A 19,585-nucleotide genomic window follows, 5' to 3' on the forward strand; every position below is an offset into this window, starting at 1 on the left:
TCATAATTTGGAATAACACATGCACTGCAATATGGTATTCAAGCTTTTCATACACTGTTGAATTATGCATAGCGTGTGGGCATCAAAATAATAAGTGGACAGTTAACCATCGTTTCAGATAAATTATTTTTGCTTAGTTACTGTCAAAACTAGTCCTTGTGTACGAAACATTTTCAAAGTACACCACCGAGCGAGGTGGCGCAGTGGTTAGACACTGGACTCGCATTCGGGAGGACGACGGTTCAATCCCGCGTCCGGCCATCCTGATTTAGGTTTTCCGTGATTTCCCTAAATCGCTCCAGGCAAATGCCGGGATGGTTCCTTTGAAAGGGCACGGCCGACTTCCGTCCCCGTCCAATTCCGATGAGACCGATGACCTCGCTGTCTGGTCTTCTTCCCCAAACAACCCAAACCAACCCCAAAGTACACCAAATCAGTTATATATATATATATATATATATATATATATATATATATATATATATATATATATATAAAAAATAGCAGATTTAGAATTTTGCCCCGTCTGGAATCATTTTCTGTGGAGTGCCATGCGTGACACAGAACTGGTATACGGCATGGAGTGAACGTAGCTGTGTGTCTGTTGCAGGCGGCGGAGAGCGGCAACGTGGAGGACTTTGGGCGGCTGTACCTGGCGGAGCCTGCACGCCTTGCCGTGCGCGACTCGCGCGGACGCGCCGCTGCGCACCAGGCGGCCGCGCGCAACAAGCTCAACATCCTGCAGTTCATCGCCACGCACGGCGGAGGTACGGCCACGCGCCTCACTCCTCTCTGTCCTTCTCTCTCTCTCTCTGCATACTCGCGGCACACGTTTAAACATCCGTCTCGATTCTTTACACATGCCGAATTTAACTTTATCCCAAAAATGGGACGTTTCTATCAATCACAACTGTGTACTTTCTAATCACCACATGCAAAGCAGGTTAAAGATCAGATCAATAATGTTGCTCACGCAGCATATGTTCGCTTTATCGGGCAACAACAAAGTTATTGACTGTCGATGGTATCGTCAGAATGGAAATAATGAAGTCACTGTAAAAAAAAAAAAAAATCATTAATTTTGGCACTTATCTTGAATAGATTCTCACGTAGGTTTCGTCGAAGTTGTTATGGCTCATCTTGTTGATTCTAAGGTAATTCCACTTTGACTGCTAGAAGGTCCAGATCTGTATTTCAGCAATATTTGAAGACCTAACAAACGCGTTTTTCAGGAAATTCGTAATGATCAAACAATCCCAGATCAGAATAATGGTATGGCAGAAATAATTTTGGACTTGATGTTCACGATCCACATTTTTATTAAACTTCTTGTAAATTCACATATACTTATTCTTAATTGTCACATCATCAAGAAAACAGTTTTGTATCAATCTTCATATATTTCATTTCTACTTTAACCAAACACAAGACTTGACTGTTCTTTTACAAAGCGAAATAACAACTTAACTTTTGAAAAGTGAAACGAAGACTGCTCTGTGCGCATTCGCGCCAAAACGGTTACAAGTAAGTCAATGATTATGACAGTCTCACAGAAATGAATACACACAAGAATCATATCACTGTAATATATCGATACATCGGAGTACCTTTACATTAATAAAACCAAATATGAATATTGTCACAAAAATATGTCTGTTACTTCGCAGAAAAGTAGTGCGATATTACTGGTATCGAGAACTGGGGTTGGAGTGCCGTAATGGTCACGTAAATATAGAACCATTACAACTTCTAATGTCACTACATTTAATCTTACCGAGACCAGCGGCAATGAAATAAGTCGGCATGACTTCGCCTTCTTAGCAGCGGTCCAATGACGTGACGAACAGACTTTTACGTTGATGTATATAAACAGTTCGGCTTCCTGAGCTTGTCTCAGACTGTAACTGCTTTCTGAGTCGTATCCAGCATTGGAAGACCAAACGTTAGGCAGAGAACTACAGCAGTGGAAATCAGTATAACAGCATGGACTTTTGCAAGAAAATTAACACTGTCGGTAGTCGTGCACAATGTATATGCAATAGTATGAAATCCAGTGCACCGACAAATGCACTTAAATGGTATCGCATTTGATGTTAGTTGTACAGTATATAACAAGACATCAACGATTCAGGTGGTGGAGGGTGGAACTCGGTATGAAGGCAGTCGGCTCTGTGCGGTGTTACTGTGTACATAACTGCCTTTGCTTGAGACAGAAGACACCATTAGTGACAATGCCTATCACGTAAATAAACCACGACTGTCACAATGCCACAAGGAAAACAGTTATCGTGTGATGAAAACCCAAAAATCGGTGTGTAGAGGGAAATGTGATCCTTTAATCGTAAAATTGCCAAGAAGTTGAACTGTTCAAGTACAGTGATCGATAATTTCGCTAGATTGGGAGCCCCATGTGGACAGAACAGAAGATATGGGCAAAGTAGAAAATTATCTGAGGTATAGAAAGGGTTACTTTTGCGCACATCAAGGGCCACAAAATGTTATTGTTCTCAGTTTGTTGCTGGTTTACAATTGCCAGTAACTGTCAGACGTGTGCGACAAATCTTGTCACATGACAAATATCTTGCATTCAATAAATGATTGCAGAAACCCGCTCTAACACCCGAACATTAAGAGGCTAGATAGGACTGTGCTGAAAGACATATGTAATGGACTTATTTTAGATGGACAGGATGGATTTATATATTATTGCCATGCTCTGAAACAAAGGAGCTGGTCAGAATGAGCAGAAATTTTCGCAGAATGAACTCTAACAAGTACACTGAGAACTAGGGACAGAATAGATCAGAATTTATGAGGACCTGGGGGACGAAAATACAATGTTGCAACTAGATGCCTATGTGTGTATTTCTGTTACAACTAAAAAGTGGCTTGAAGATAAAGATATCGATGTCTTGCTCTGGCCTGCACGTAACCCAGATTTGAACCTCATAGAAAACATCTGAGGAATACTTTCAGGGCGTGTTTTTCGTAATGGGTGGAAATTTGAGGCTGTATGTGAGCTGAAAAGAATGATACCAGAAGAGTGGGCGCCAGTTTCTTTGCATGAACTACGAACGCTCACAAAATCAATTCCAAAGAAAATTTTTGGAGTAATTACAAAGAACGGAGGTTGGAAAAAGTGCTAACAGTGGAATAACATGACAGAACAGTGAGTGTCTTTATACGAATTTCCGTAGAAGAAATGCAAACTCGTCTTATAAAAGAAACTATGAGATTCAGTCATGATTGTTGATGTCTTATATGTATCTACTACTTTCATAATAAATTCGATACATGTATTGTTCAGACACTGTAATACTGATTTCGTGGAACTCTGCCTCTATACTGATTTCCACTACTGTATGCCTTGGACCGCTGCCCAAGAATCATAAATCAAAAACCTCCGATTACGCAAATATCACCAGTCAAAGCCAGCATTTTATGATTAAACGTGGCATTCGATCAGAATAGTGCACCTGGTCCTCTCCCGTTCACATGCCGCGACAGAGACTAAACTGACATGTGTGAACTTTATCCTTATCTCATTTGCATGGCGGGGACACAACAGCAAACGAATCACCTTGAATATTCACATAAATTGTTTTGTTTAAAGCGTTGATGCTACAGGAGGACAATTTCCTACTAGTTGTATATTCCATCTGGCGTGACTCCTGACAAAGACTATTCGTACGTAACAAAGCAATTAACACTATGAAGCAGTATAGTCTATAATCTCGTGGCCCAGAACGGAGCAATTATATAAAAAAATTAGTTTGCTGCCTTTCCTGATTCTAGTCTGACACGTGAGTACCTTCCCATCATACTTTTACACGGTATATTTATAATTCAGGTTTACAGTTGCCAGTAACTGCCAGACGTGTGCGACAAATGCCTGTCTGAGAATAACAGATATAACAAAAGAGCTGTCAAGACATCTGCCTGCTGTCCCAAATCGATAGCGACCGTATTCTGCCGCAAAATATAAGGGATGTTTCACTATTATAGGTCCATATTGACGAAAGAGGCGAGTACAGAACAAAGAAATAGGCAGAAAAATCCCAATAAACATATGTCTGGAAACCAATAGTTTCACCGATACGACATAAGCACAAGGGCAGTCACGCCAATGTTACAACACTGCTCATCTGTAAGGCAACGGGGAGGCGTAAATTTCAAAGCGATAAACTGCTCTCATTTGATTTTATCATCATTCCAGCTACTTAAGTAGTGTGAGAAGGACTTCTACAAAAAGTGTAGTGGTCGCAGCTTACCAGCACTATGGCCTCCCAGGTCCCCAACTCGAACCTGTTGAGCTTTCTGTGTGGTAAAATTTAAAAGCTTGGTGTATTCCAGTCCTGTTGATACTGTCGATGAACTCCAGGAACAATCTGTGTAGCAGTCAATACATTCGGAAAATATGGGGTTCTTGAAAATATACAGCCATGTACAGGCATCGAATGAGTACAGAATAGCAACTGATGATAAGACGAAGAAAGACGAAAGTAATGAGAAGTTGCAGAAATGATAATAGCGAGAAATTTAAAAAAATATATTCTCGAAGTAGATGAAGTTAAAGAATTCTGATACCTTGGAAGCAAAATAACAAACGATGGACCAAGCAAGGTTGGTCGTTTGGGGGAAGAGACCAAACAGCGAGGTTATCGGTCTCATAGAATTAGGGAAGGATGGGGAAGGAAGTCGGCCGTGCCCTTTCAAAGGAACCATCCCGGCACTTGCCTGGAGCGATTTAGGGAAATCACAGGAACCCTAAATCAGGATGGCCGGACGCGGGATTGAACCGTCGTCCTTCCGAATGCGAGTCCAGTGTATCAAGCAAGGAAGAGATAAAAAGCGGACTAGCGCAGACAAAAAAAGCGTTCCTGGACACGAGAAGTCTACTAGTATTAAACATAGGTCTTAATTTGAGAATGCGATTTCTGAGAATGTACATTTGGAGCACAGCATTGTTTGGTAATGAATGGAATGGAAGAGAATCGAAGATGTCGAAGATTGTCGAGAATTGGGTGGACAAACAAGGTAAGGAATGAGGAAGTTCTCCACAGAACCAGTGAAGAATGGAATATACAGAAAACACTAACAAGAAGGGACTAGACGACGGAACATATTTTAAGACATCAGGAAATAACTTCCGTGGTACTAGAGGGAGCTGCAGAGGATAAAAACTGTAGAGGAAGACAGAGAATTAGAATGTCCTGCACGATAGGCACGTTGTGTAGAAACTATTGGCCTTCCAAATGAACCTGCTTTGCAGTGCAGCCAATACATCAGGGGTAAGAAACGGTTTGCCAGGCTTCAACATATAGGCTGCCCTGCATGACAGATGTGATTTGGGAGCAGCATCGCCCTGCTTCATTGAAATGTGTTACAGGTGCCAATGAGGGTTAAGAGGGACAGAGGGGGGGGGGGATGGACAGAGTGAAAGGGAGGAATAAATGGATGGAGAGAGGGAAGGAGGGGGAGATGCATGAGACAGGTGGAAGGTGTAAAGGGACACTAGGCAGGTGGAAAAGGAAGAGAGGAAACAATTATGGAAACAGAGGGGGGAGGACGATATGGCCAGATATAGAGGGGAGGAAGACATGGCCAGAGAGAGAGTGAAAGAAATGGACAAACATGGGGGGGGGGGGGGGGGAGACGAAGTGATAGACAGCTATAGGTGGGAGAATGAGATGGACAGACAGAAGGAGTAAGAAGTGGGCGCAGATGTGTGGGGGGGGGGGGGGGGTGGGAGGGAGAAGAAGAAATGTGTTCAGTATATATTTCGAACATAAACATGGGAGAACCTGTGGTTATAACAAATAATTGAGTTTTTGGATTCTTGGTCTCTCTGTTACAAGGTGTTCATGTACTCAGACGTAATACGTTGTATTGGGGAATCCATTGGCTTCTGGACCTATGTTTATTAGGATCAGTTGCTTGTTTCATTGTGCTCTATTCACCCTTTTCACTGTTCGTATAATAGCTGAACACCCTAGATAATAGAACTGCTTTGAATACACATACGGCAACGGAATACGATTTACCTTCACTTTTGATACGTTAGTATTCCTTCCCTTTACGTATACTCTAGATGCATGTTCTGTACCAATATAGGTTTCAGTTTTTGCATAGATGCACCTAATCAATTGCTTTTTCGCTTTGCAGTTAATGTGAATTATTAAAGAATTGAACCTTCACAGGTTCAGGTATTGAATTTGTCTAACCCTTCTTCGGCGTTCATGACCCCTATTCATGTAAACAAAAACTAAATAACTTGTTTGGGTTATTCTAAGCCGTCTGTAGCTAGTTGAGTGAAAATAGAACTAAGTAATGACAATGTCTACATACCTACTTTCACATTTTGCAAACATTTTGTATGTGTAAATCAATTGACTTAATTCAGCGGTAAAGAAAAATTTTTCGTTGTTCATCATAACTTTCTTACGAACGTTTCTCTTTCTTTTATCAGAGTTGTATCATTAGCTAAGAATAAATAGCTCAAAACTAATCGACAGAGTTTCAGATGAACTCCGAGATAAATAAAATAACATATATAATGGAAGACAGAAATATTTCTGTCGGGTTAAACGAAATAATTTTTGTTGTCCCATGATTCAGTTCACATGTTTAGTTAGAATCTAGATAAAGAAGTGTAACTAACAAATTTATTTTCAGATCTTAATATAAGGGACCACGTAGGCAACACACCGCTTCATGTGGCGATTGAACATAACGCACTGGACGCTGTTGATTACCTTCTTCAGTGGTAAGTTACAAGCAAAACTCTTTTCTATAGGTGCATGTGTCTGCTTCAGGATAGGTTTACCTAGTTTTCAGGTATATTACGTCTCACAATCATAGATTGTGTGCAATAATTTTTTGTAACATTGTTATCTTGTTACAGTTATATTGTTAAGCAATCAAATAAAAGGAAACAAAATTCCTGGCAACCTACTACGTGCCAACTGTTTTCAGTGCGAAATATATCGAATTTTTAAATTTTTGTTTGTATTTTCACCTAAAAATTAGACTTCCCCAGAAGCGAATTATAATTTTCGGCGCGTACGGTGTCGTGCAATGATAATCAATTTGGATTACATTCTGAACTGATGGTTGGCGTACCTCCCGATTTGCTTTAGAGGGAACTCTGTTTAAACTAGCATCGGCTCGAACGCAAAGAACAGCTTCTCTTCATCAGAATAATCTCAAACATACGAATATCGTTAACCAGTTGTGGCTGAAGAGAATGCCCCCTAAATAAATCATTAATCTGAAAGTGAGAAAGATCTGAAATAATGATACATTAAGCAAATAGTAAGAGCAATATATTTCTCGATTCATAAATAAAAAGAGTGAACATAAAACAGTTACCTGTCACTGTTCTAGTTATTTAGAAATCTACTTTCCTCAACGACAGTGATCAGCAATTCTTGTTTCTGAGTGAATGAAAACTGTAGCTTCCTGCAAGATTCTTAAGCAATATGAATTAATTTGTTTGAGTACAATTAATTTCTACAAAAGGGTAAATTTAGTGTGCACGAGACGACGAATTAACGTAGGAAAACCAACCACATCTCCCATAATTTCTTAAGTGTATAAGTGGATTACTTTTTTATTATTTTTTTTTAGATGGGGCTTTCTGAGAAAAGCAGCATCGTCAATGTATGCCACCTCACTTCTTAAAATACCAGAAGTTGGACTTCCCCCATTTACTTAACAATCCTAGTATTGCGCATAACATTTGTTTCTTTCGTTTGCTCTCAGTGTGTCAGAATGCTGTGAAGAACTGAAATTAAAATTCGACAAACTACTTACCCCTTTAAGAAAAGAAAAAGAAAGTACTGAAAGCTTAAGAAACCTCTTAAAGAGATTCGATAGACAAAGAGCGCGCCACAACAATGTATATGAAAGTTAATTTCATGCTTCGCAATTATTATTCATTCCCGCAAAAGAAAGACGCTAGGGGCGAAACAGCGGCGAAACAGCGGCTGGTCGGTATGTCTTTAACCTACAAGACGACGGCTCTTGGAGTCTCGATTAAAATTATAGCTACTTATTTATTCACTTAATTATATGGCGTTTCATAAACAATAATTTCTCCATTCTACCAACGTTGTTCACTTAATTTTATAAACAAAAAAAAAAATCTGAGAGCTTGCAGTATGTCATAGGCGACAATGGGCGCGTATGAGCCCAGTTGTTTTTTGCGCCCTAAAACAAAACAAAACAAAATAGGCGGCTTTAGAACGGCTATTAGTCGTCGGTGTCGTATTTTCGCTGCAGCGGAGTGGACACGAGTGTGCTGAACGACAAGAAGCAGGCGCCCATTCACCTGGCGACTGAGCTGAACAAGGTGCCCGTGCTGGAGGTGATGGCCAAGCACAAGGAGCGCATCGACATCCAGCAGGGCGGCGAGCACGGCCGCACGGCGCTACACCTCGCCGCCATCTACGACCACGAGGAGTGCGCCAGGATCCTGGTGAGTCGCTGCTCTCTACTGTACACCTTACCACTGTTTCGCACACCTGCTTCGTTCTTCTTATTACCACTTTTTTGCTGACGACCTCCAATTTCATCTAAGCGCCAGCCCGAGTATTGCTTTTGCCGTATCAAGGGTACTACCTGACCAAAAGTACCTGGACACCCTTGTGTATTACAGAATTGATCACGAACGGCGAATCCTCCAGCACAAGAGGACGTGAGGAGTGTTGCGTTGGAAGTAGAGAAGCAGTAACCGCAGGGTGGCTCTGCCAGCAGAGCTCAGTGACTTCAAAGGTGGACTAGTTATTGGGGATCACCTGAGTAACAAGCCCATCAGAGACATTTCAACTGTTCTGAAACTGCCCAAGTCGGCTTTTGGTACTGTGATTGTGTCGCGGAAGCTAGATCAAGAGGAGGCACTGACGGACGGGTACCGTCGATCATTACAGAGGGTGATTGTAAAAAATCGCATGAAATCAGGGGAAAGAATCAGTCGTGAGTTCTAAAGTGTTACCAGTGCTCCAGCTAGCACAACGTCTGTGCCCAACGAGTTGAGAATGAGGAGGTACGACACTCGAGCTGCTTCTCATATGTCACACATTTACATAGTTAGTGTTGAGCAATGCTGGAGGTGGATAGAAACAAATGATTTGAAGTCACGAATCACACTATACTCTGTGGCAATTCAATGGAAGGGTTGGGGTTTGGCGAATGTCTGGAGAACGTTACCTGTCATCACGTGTAGTGCAACAGTGAAGTACGGGCTAGGTGGTGTTACGGTATTGTCTTTTTTTAAGGTTAGAATCTCTTACTGCGCTTAAGAAAATGCTGAAAGGAAAGGATATGAATGCATTTTACAGCATTGTGTACTGCTTACAGTAGAGAAATAGTTCTGCATGACAATGCGCACTATCATAAAGCAGCATCTATGAGGCAATGGCTTGTGGACAATAACATTGCTGAAATGAACTGGTCAGACCACAGTACCAAGCTGAATCCAAAAGAACGCCTCTGGGATGAGTTAGAAGGCCGACTTCGTTCCAGGCCCCAGCGTTCAGAATCACTACCTTCTCTGGGTCCGGTAGTTTAGCAATAATAGGCTGCCATTCCTCCACATACCTTCAGACACCTCACTAAAAGTATCCCCACCAGCGTTCCAGTCATCATAAAGGCCAAGGGTGGACACACCCAAATTAATGACCACTGATAGCCGTCCTGATGCTTTTGATAACATAATATGTTCTCGCTTCCCACGCCCGGGTTCCCGCGTTCGATTCCCGGCGGGGTCAGGGATTTTCTCTGCCTCGTGATGACTGGGTGTTGTGTGATGTCCTTAGGTTGGTTAGGTTTAAGTAGTTCTAAGTTCTGGGGGACTGATGACCATAGATGTTAAGTCCCATAGTGCTCAGAGCCATTTGAACCATTTAACATAATATGTGAATGACAACTTTTTTGCAGTAAAGTCCAACATCACGTAAGTGATCTTGTTACCAAAATGGGCACAAAACCTGGGTCTTAAATTACACTCCAAGAGGTCAAAGAGCACCTTCATATCATCCCAAAAGTTGAGGAGCTGACATATTCGTGAAACAGTTCCTCCAGTTCCTCTTAAACGTATTCAGTGGTACAATCAAAAAGCAGTAAAAGATCATGGGTGAACATCGAAATGTGGTTGAAAAACTGTTGTAGCGAGCATAAAATATCTCTCTCGCGTAAATACTATTCAAAAATTTAGAAAAATATAGCCACATTCAATTAAACAATAATCAGTCCAGTCTTCAACCCTGCCAAATGTTTACTACTGAGACGTAATTCAACATCACACAAATAGCGAAAACCCCAGACGAATCGACCTGGCTATGAACGTTCGCTGCAACAAGTGTGTAACGTTCGGTTGTTTGATCACGTCAGCCCTTCCTATGCTCAGTTGGAGTCCATGCGACAGGGTAGGTGGCGTGATTCTCAGACGCCTTGTTGATTTCGTCGGTTTCGTGGTCCGTGGTAACCTCAATACTTCACCTCACACAAACACCTATCATGATTCCATAACTGCAATATCAGATCAGTTATTCCTGTAGCTGGGACGTACCACTGCATAACACAATTTCTCCATCTCGTTCTCTATTTCTATCAAGCAACCATGGAACAAATTACCCCATAATCTACATCATATTCAAAACCACTCTGCATTCAAGAGGAGATGAAAGTTTTATCTGTTATCATAGGCGTATCTTCGCTCTCGGCGTATCCCTTATGTTTTCCTTCACTGCAACCAATGTCACATGGTAAACTATCCATGCTTTTCTCATCACTTTGTCTCTGTTTTCTTCCTTACATGTCATGTGATTTTTGAGCCTATTATATCTGCTTTTCTTCTCCCCAGTCAACTTTTTCTCCATATTGATTCGTTTTGTACTGCGGCCATACATGTCCATGCTTAATACAGTGTTAATAATACTAATATTTCTTACATTCCATATATTTATTACTGTATTATTATTATATGCTGCTAATCTCACTAGGACTATACAAAGTACTTAGAAATAAGCATTTTCCTTCCTTCGTCGTCCCCATATTTCTTTCGTACTCTTTGAACTTTCTTCCTCTGTGAACTTTCTTCCTCCATTCATATTATGTTGTTCCAGTTTCTTTCTTGGGTTTTTCGTCTTGGTCAACCATCATTTCTGGGTTTTGGACTCCTTCTGTTGTAGTTCTTTACAATTTTAGATCAGTTTTATCCCGCCAACTCATTTCATCGCGGACCATTATGGCTTTACTCCTGCTTTAAAAAAACTCGGCTATTTGTTTTGTAAGTCTGTTTAGGTTCATTCTTTTAATATGTCCATAGAGTCTTAACCTGAGTTTTCTAATGTCACTACGAATATTTGCGTATTGTTTGATTTTATGACTGCATCTAAGTCAATATTACTCGTCTACAAGTTTTGGACCTAGAATTTTTATTACGATTTTGCTTTCCTTTTTCTCTGTGTTCAGTGTCTGTTTTCTTGCTCACAACTAGTAATATGATCCATGTTATTACTATTGTTATCCTCTATTACTATAATAATTATTATTATTGTTATAATTACACATGGTGTCCCATTTATCATGACAACTCCAAATAACTTTTTGTCCAGAAGCAAAATTTAAAAAAAAAAAGTGTCAAACAAATGACGTTTACCTGTTCGGGAGACGTTAACCAGCGTTCAACAATATCATATGTGTCAGCCGTATACGATTATTTACACCAACTCTTAGCAGGACTTTAAGGATCCATTGCTTCTGTTCCCTCTCTCACAAATCTCGTCAAACAGTAGCAGTCGTTAAAATTTGTGCTTCATACTTCAGAGAAATAACAAACAAAAAAAGTAGAACCAGTGTTGTATTGCTTTCTGTTACTACCGTAATTTAAAGGTTTATTAATTTGATTGAAATATTATTTCTAACACAGAACCATTCAACTGTATTGTTTCCTTATGTTTTGATGAATTCAGATAACAGAGTTCGGCGCATCTCCCAGAAAACCGTGCAACAACGGTTACTACCCTATCCATGAGGCAGCGAAGAATGCATCGTCACGCACCATGGAAGTCTTCTTGCAATGGGGCGAGTCTAGAGGCTGTTCCAGGGAGGAAATGATTTCTTTCTACGACTCGGAGGGAAATGTACCTCTTCATTCAGCTGTACACGGAGGCGACATCAAGGCGAGTATTAATAAATACTGGCGGCATTCGCACTGAGTCCAACTTTAGAAGTACGAAAAAAGATTAATACATAGGTTACATGTGTCTCTGCGAAATACTTCTGCTCTGCTATTGTGCATTTACATAGTTCGACTGCTGAATATTTTCAGTATAACGTGTCTTGGAAAACAGCCTACTGGCGTTAAGATGGAAAAGCTTCACAGATTCCAAATTGAAAGCTCTAACTGCAAATATAAAAAAACAACTGCTAGATCCAGTTCAAACTATTTACTGAAACAAATGCAAGGACAGTAAATTTACGTTGGCGTTATTGTTGTTGTGGTCTTCAGTTCGAAGACTAGTTTGTTGATAATCATTTTAAATACGACATAAACTGACGAATAACTACGGAAAAGAGGTGCTTCGTACATTAAACCCACTAATGACGAAGAAATACGACATTATTCGGTGCGTAATTGAAACAATTACAAAAATTTCCTGTAGCGAAAAAGATTAATAATATAAAAGAAATAATAACGAAATCATAATGTAAATGAAATTTTTGTAGGTATAGGTCCATAGAAATTTTAGGAAGTCATTGTTTGGGAACTTGACTGTTACTGGTTATCTGAAATTTTCATTCCTTTTGTAGTAGCTCAAGCAAAAGACGCCATTGTCATCATTACGCTTATAATCATCACATGAGTGCATAATCCAACGGTGCAACGTGATCTGGCTCTCATTCACGTCAGAGGTTCTCAACATTACCAGGCCCAGCGATGTGGTCTTCATAGTTTCGTCATAGAGTCCAGCGTTACTCAGTCGTTGGTGTAAATAATGATTATTCATCGATATCTCCCGCTATCGTTGAAAATATATCCTTAGGACCAATATGACTCACTTCAAACTAATATGAGAAGGTAGTAGGCCTATTTTTGGGGCAAGGTGTCACACAAAACGCACCATGGGCAGAATTTCTTTCTTTCCACCGACCCAAACAACAAATCATCAAACTAAAGGCTAAAATATCTTTCGAAATATCAATGAAAACGTTGTTTACAGCATTTAATGGAGCGGTGCTATGTGGAAGCATACACCACCTCTTCTGACTTCAATAAAGTGTGAATCACTCGCATAAACTGAATGTATTGATTTTTTAATTAGACCAATGTGGAAATGTCAAATTACGGATCAACTGTTATGTGTAAATACTGAAAAATTATTTCAGAATCAGTGTAATTGCTCTATTTCAGTCCGCGGTTGCGTGAAATCTCGGGTTCAGTTCGTAGCTACAACTAATATTAAAATTTGCTATTGCTTACTCATATATCTGTTAAAATTATTAAACGGAGCGTGATTCCATATTCACGTGATTCTCCAACGTGGTGTGCCGTAGTTTCGCTTTCTAGTTGTTTTAGCAATACCTCTTCCAGCAAATCTCCAGAATTTCAAACTAGCAGTTCTACAACAATGCAACTATTATCTGAATATTAGACGGCACTCTCAGAACCAAAAGGATGTGTAACCATGTGTAATTAACCGAAAATCCAGAAGAATCATGAAGTACAATGCGAAAGCTGTGCTTGTCTTTTCCCATTACACAATACTCACAGCCAATCATTAGGCCTCTATAACACCTGTATGGCGTGCATTCACTACAATAGAAGACAATATTTGCTAGATACAGCTTATTATTTGCTTTTTGTAAAATTAAGATTGTGCTTCTGTTTCAGGCTGTGGAATTGTGCCTCAAATCTGGTGCCAAAATTTCGACTCAGCAACACGATCTGTCAACGCCTGTTCACCTGGCGTGCGCACAAGGGGCAACTGACATCGTGAAACTTATGTTCAGAATGCAGCCCAACGAGAAGCAGCAGTGTCTGGCCTCCTGCGACGTTCAGAAAATGACTCCCCTACATTGCGCCGCCATGTTCGACCATCCAGAAATAGTCGAGTACCTTGTTGGCGAAGTATGTATCAATAAAATCTCTTCCTAGTTGAGATACATGGTGGTTATGATTTAACTTTCGCTACTTGAGGTAGCTTAGACGAAAAACTATTTACCGTATGTACTTGATAGTAAAGATGTTCAAACTGTGCGCTGCAGGATTTGCCGTTAGACGCCGGTACTGGTACGGCCACGTACGATTGAAACACAAGTATCAGTGTGCATTACAGTTGCAGACAGTCAGCATGGGTCTGGGCAAGGTGGGCACACCTTTACTCGTAAAGTTGTTTTATCAAAACAGCAGCAACAGTGCTTCTGCTCTTTGCTAGCTTTGACACATTAAACGCATACGGAGAGGTCCTCTTTCCGCTTTAGGGTTGAAGAACATGATTCGAAAATTCGAATTATCTGTCGATTTGGGAATTGCTACTGGGAGAGACCGACTGCCAATCGCACGACAAATTGTTGAAGACGTTTCAGTTGCCACGCCCGAGAATGATGGACGCAGTGAGCAAGCTATTTCACGACAGCTGTTATTCCATGGTCCACCGTTGTTTCGGTCAGCAGTAGAGTGATCTCAAGTGCGGTTCCAGGCTGTCGTGGATGCAGATGGTCATCGCACTGTACAGCGTTTATCACCTGAAACGTAAACATGGTACGCAATTAACAAATGTTACCCTCTGATGTCGAAATCAAACTGTGTTTCTTTCAATGATTTATTCATTATTTCTCTTCCGCATGTCCTTACAAATGTTTCTGTGAAGGCTCATTGTCCCACGATCATTCGTTTTTGACGGAGGCCCTCTCAAATTGCCAAAGTTTCATTATTACCACCCTGTGTTTTCTACGAATTATTGCTCGAATTCAAATTAATAATGTAAGTTTTCCACTTATTAAGCATATATTTATATCTAGTAGCTTCTGATTATTCCATGAAGTTGCCACACTCCTCCTGTCTAGGCTAATATATGAGCTCTTTTTTTGCTCGTGTGTACCTCTGGTATCGCTACAGGATGTCCGTGAGCCTGAACATCTGAATCATTACTTGAAGCTGCAATATTATTGAACAGTTCCACGCATAGGTCTTACGAAAATATGTCACATTTTATACAATAAAGAGCTAAAACGTTACGACCACGCCAACCGCGAGACTGGTTGTCACCCGGTGGTGCTGTGGGCATGCGACGCTGTAAGGAAAGTATATAAGCTGAGCAGAGAAGGATAGAGAATCATTCCAGCAACGACAGGGTCAGAAAATGGGGAAATACACTGACAAAAGCGACTTTGACACAGTGCAACTATTATGACCCGGGATCTGGGAACGAGAATCTCGGAAACGACGAAGCTCGTCGGCTGTTCGCGTGTTACTGTCGTGAACATCTATGAAAGTGGATGAAGGATGGTGAAACTACGAATAGGAGACGAAGTGTTGGGTGTCCATCCCAGTCTCCTGTTTAAACTCCAGACCTACGCCCTTCCTATCAACTATGTCCATCTGATTGCCTCCTTCCTCTCCTGCCGATTCCCACACCTTCTACCCCTCCGCAGGTGTGCCCCAGGGCTCTCCCCTCTCCTCTACCTCCTGTACATGACAGATATGCCCCAATCCCCCCTCCAGTACACCTCCTGCAGTATGCCAATGACACTGCCTTCCTTGCCCTCGCTCCTACCCTTCAATGATCCCAATGCCTTCTCCAGTCTCACCTTGACCATTCTGCTGGATGGTGAAACCAGTGGCTCCTTAAAATCAATCCTTCCAAGACCCAGCCAATCATCGTTGGTCATACCACTAGCTCGTTATGGCTCCTTGTTTTTTCCCTTACCATCTGTGCCTGTCCTGTCTGCCCCTCCCCCCCCCCTTCTCACCTACCTTGGACTCACCATTGACTGTCACCTCACCTGGATCCCTCATCTCCACTCCATCCAATCCAAAGCCCACAACTGCCTCCGACTCCTTAAACTCCTCTATGGCTGGAGCTGGTGCATGAACCCCTCTACCATCCTCCACATCCTACAAATCCTTAATCCATCCCATTCTCAGTTATCCCAGTCCCTCCTGGATATCCGCCCCCTCCCTCAAATTCTGTAAGTCCCTCCAGATCCTCGAGCACCATGCAGTCTGCCTCGCCTTCTGTATACACCTCCAGTCCCCCAAGTGGATCCTCTATCACCTGATTCCTTCCCACCATCTGCTCCTTTTCCTCAAACATATCCATGTCCTCTACACCTCCCACCGCCTTGATCCCCCTCATCCCCTGGTTGCTCATCTCCTCTCCAACCCCTGCCCTCTGCCATGCCTTCACCGTTGTGTCCCCCCTACCCTCCACCTCTACACCCTTCATCACCTTTCCCAAGGTGACTTCCACAGCTCCCCCTGCCGGATGATGCCCTCTCTCCGTCCATTTATCCCTCCTATCAACTCTGCCCTTTTCTCAGGCTCCTTCTCCCCCCTTCCATCCCTCTTTTCCCCCACCTACCCTCTCTGTGACTCCCTTCTCTCCCCCGAGTCCTTTTGCTTTTCCCTCCATTGCATTCCCCACTCCTCCTTGCGTCCACCCTGCCCCCCTTTTTTCTATGTCCTCTGCCTCCATCGACTCCTCCCTTTTTTTCTTTTCCTCGCCTCCCCCCCCCCTTTTTCTCATCATCAGCCCGGGTCCTCCCCCGCCCCCATCTGCCGCCATGTCGCTTCTATAGTGCTGCTTTAAGTGAATGTTCAGTGTTGTGCGTCCCCTGTCAATGTTGCAAACAGCCACCACACTGTCGCTAGTTGTGTTTTTTATCTCGTGCGAACAGGAAACAGATTGTCGCCGTGTTTTTCTAATTGTGCCTGTCTACTTACTGTGTATCTTCATCCGCATTGTCAACGCCGTGTTTTTATATTTTAAATTCCACAACGTTCCGCCATTTTACAATTTTTTACAATGTCACTGTTTTATCACCTGTTTTGTTGTTTGTTTATATTCTCATTATGGAGCACGAGCTCCAATTAAAGAAGAATGGAGAAGGAAAGCGGCCGTATCCTTTTATAGGGACTATCCCGGCATTTTTCTCAAGCGATTTAGGATAACGACAGGAGACCTAAATCAAGATGGGCAGATGCGGGTTTGAACCGTCGTCCTCTCGAATGCGAGTCCAGTGCGCTAGCCACTGTGCTACCCCGAGCTTTTTTCTTAGTGTTTGTCGTATAATCTCTATTCACGACACTATCCATTCCGTTCAAATGCTCCTCGAATCATTTGCTGTCTCTGACAGAACTGCAGTGTCATCGCAAAACTTGAATTTTCATATTTGTTCTCCCAGAAATGTAATTCTCGTGCCAAATCTCTCGCTGTTTAGCACACACTTCAGACGATAAGCAGGTGGTCATTGTGGTCTGTTACGCATCTTTGAGCGACACAATGCATGGACAGTGGGTTTAAAACTAAGAGTCGATACAAATGTTGTTAGTTAGTGGCCGCCTCGCTTCCTGTGAATCACCAGTTCTGTCAATGACATGGGAACGTCGGAGACAGGGAGTGGGCACAGGCAACGCCAGAAGTGCAACACATGCGGTCCAAATTGTCGGCTGTACCAGCCATAGAGTATGTATACGTATGGTGTGAGCGTAGTCTATTGCGCATGTTCTCAACGTCAAATTATCTTAGTCATGTGATTTTGGGACGACGCTGTTTGTCTACAATTTGTGGTAATGGAGTATTCGTCCTGTTTTATATACATTTCTGCAGTTTTAGTAACAGCTATGGTGCAGTATTGTCGTTGCAACGAAGGTACAGAGAAGTATGTGAGAGGAAGACCAGCTACTTCCCTTTACAAATGCCATATTGATATGAGGAACTTTATATGTTGAAAGATATTGAGACACGGTATTATAAAGCCTTCTATTGTAAAGATAATTTCTGCGATACTAGAGCCATGTGTTTACGGGACAAGTGCTAGATAAATTTGCAAGTGTGTTTGCGTAAACTGCTAGTTAGGGACATACTGGTACTATGTTCATAAACAGACAAAATTTATACATAGCAGTTTGGCACTCTAATTTCTTCCAATTTATGTAGGTTCTCAAACCATTGTGTGTATCTAAATGTTTCTGCGTGTGTTTCCTATACAGTGTCATTGTAAAGTAAATAATTAGAACAAAAATTCGACAATATGAAGAAGTGTAATAGGAAACGTAAAAAAAATATTGTTGGCTCTTACTTCTTATAATGTTACCGAAAAAACGTAGATAAGGTAGAATATGAGCTATGATTACTGTGGCGAAATAGCGCAAGACATGTTCTTTACTTCAAGGCAACTTCAGTTCTTGGTATCGAATTGTTAAGATGCCTGTAAAACACGTATACAAAGTATCACGGTACTTCTGGAGGTGATCTATCCGTAACAACGAAGTAATAACACTCAAAACACGCAAAGCGCTATAAGGGCTAAAACGCACCGTCCCAAAATCACGTGACTTGAGCTGCAAGAGATACTGTGGATTGCATTCTCGTTCTGCATATCCTAATGCTCATTCTATAAATATTTATACTCCATGGTGCGAACCAGGGTGATTATTCTGTGTATACAGTGGCTCCCCATACCATCACTACGACGACGATGGCACTGCAGTCTGGCAACTTTCGTTCTCCACGGTGTCTTCACACATGGTCATATGCCCAGCGTGATGATGTACGCAGAACAGTGACTGGTCTGGATAGCAGACTTGTGGTGCCACTCCTGTGTAAAGCCGCAATAATGATTACCTTGCTCACAGTCCATTCTGCTCCACACGTCACCCTTCCAGGCGGGCAAACTCTTTCATCCTTGCGAAGTAATTCAATGTTGACCGGTCCTTTTTGCGACCCGATCGTTGTTACTCATTCACTGTACTTTATATGAAACTTTGATTTACTTTTATATGCCCAGTAACTAAAATGAAAAAGTAATTTCATTTATAAATTGTAATTCAGTATTTGTTATTTTATTTGGAATTTACATAAAAGTAAAAAAGTCTTCGTTACACACTTTTTCTCTGCGTACTTTTATTTTATGACAGCGACCACCGACTACGCTGATGAGCAGGAATGTTCGCTACTTAGCAGAACTTGGAAATCTTCCGAACTTAGAAGCAGATTTATTAATTTTTTTGTCGAGTCAACGGAGGAATTGCACAGTATTGCTAATTGATTTCTACGTCCCAGCAAGTAGTACACTTAAGTGTGGACGTTCATGAAAAATACATGCTGTTTAAAAGATGCATCAGACTCACAATCTTGAAGATACTTCAATGAAATTTTGTATCATGCTTTACATGAAGTTAACACATTTACTGTTAAATGCTTGCAGTATATGTATTTAACTTTTTTATGGAATTTAAAAATTTTACTTTCCAAAAATAATATATGTAATCTCTACTCAGAAAACATTCAAGAGTTTGCTACAAATTTTTTTCTGTTTCATTCCTTTGCATATATAAAGTTTCTCTCATGAGGTT

General features: G+C 41.4%; 1 protein-coding gene across 1 annotated transcript in view; it reads left to right on the top strand.

Moving 5' to 3' along the window:
- The window catches only part of LOC126103415 (transient receptor potential cation channel subfamily A member 1), a 194,009-nt gene that overhangs the window by 4,722 nt on the left and 169,702 nt on the right, over positions 1-19,585 (top strand). Inside the window, exons 2-6 of the mRNA XM_049912331.1 lie at positions 611-767; positions 6,676-6,766; positions 8,284-8,479; positions 11,976-12,185; positions 13,898-14,134. Coding sequence (XP_049768288.1) covers positions 611-767; positions 6,676-6,766; positions 8,284-8,479; positions 11,976-12,185; positions 13,898-14,134 — 891 coding nt within the window. The remainder of the gene's footprint in view (positions 1-610; positions 768-6,675; positions 6,767-8,283; positions 8,480-11,975; positions 12,186-13,897; positions 14,135-19,585) is intronic.

The sequence above is a fragment of the Schistocerca cancellata genome, chromosome 1, assembly GCF_023864275.1.
Source record: "Schistocerca cancellata isolate TAMUIC-IGC-003103 chromosome 1, iqSchCanc2.1, whole genome shotgun sequence".
NCBI lineage: Eukaryota > Metazoa > Arthropoda > Insecta > Orthoptera > Acrididae > Schistocerca > Schistocerca cancellata.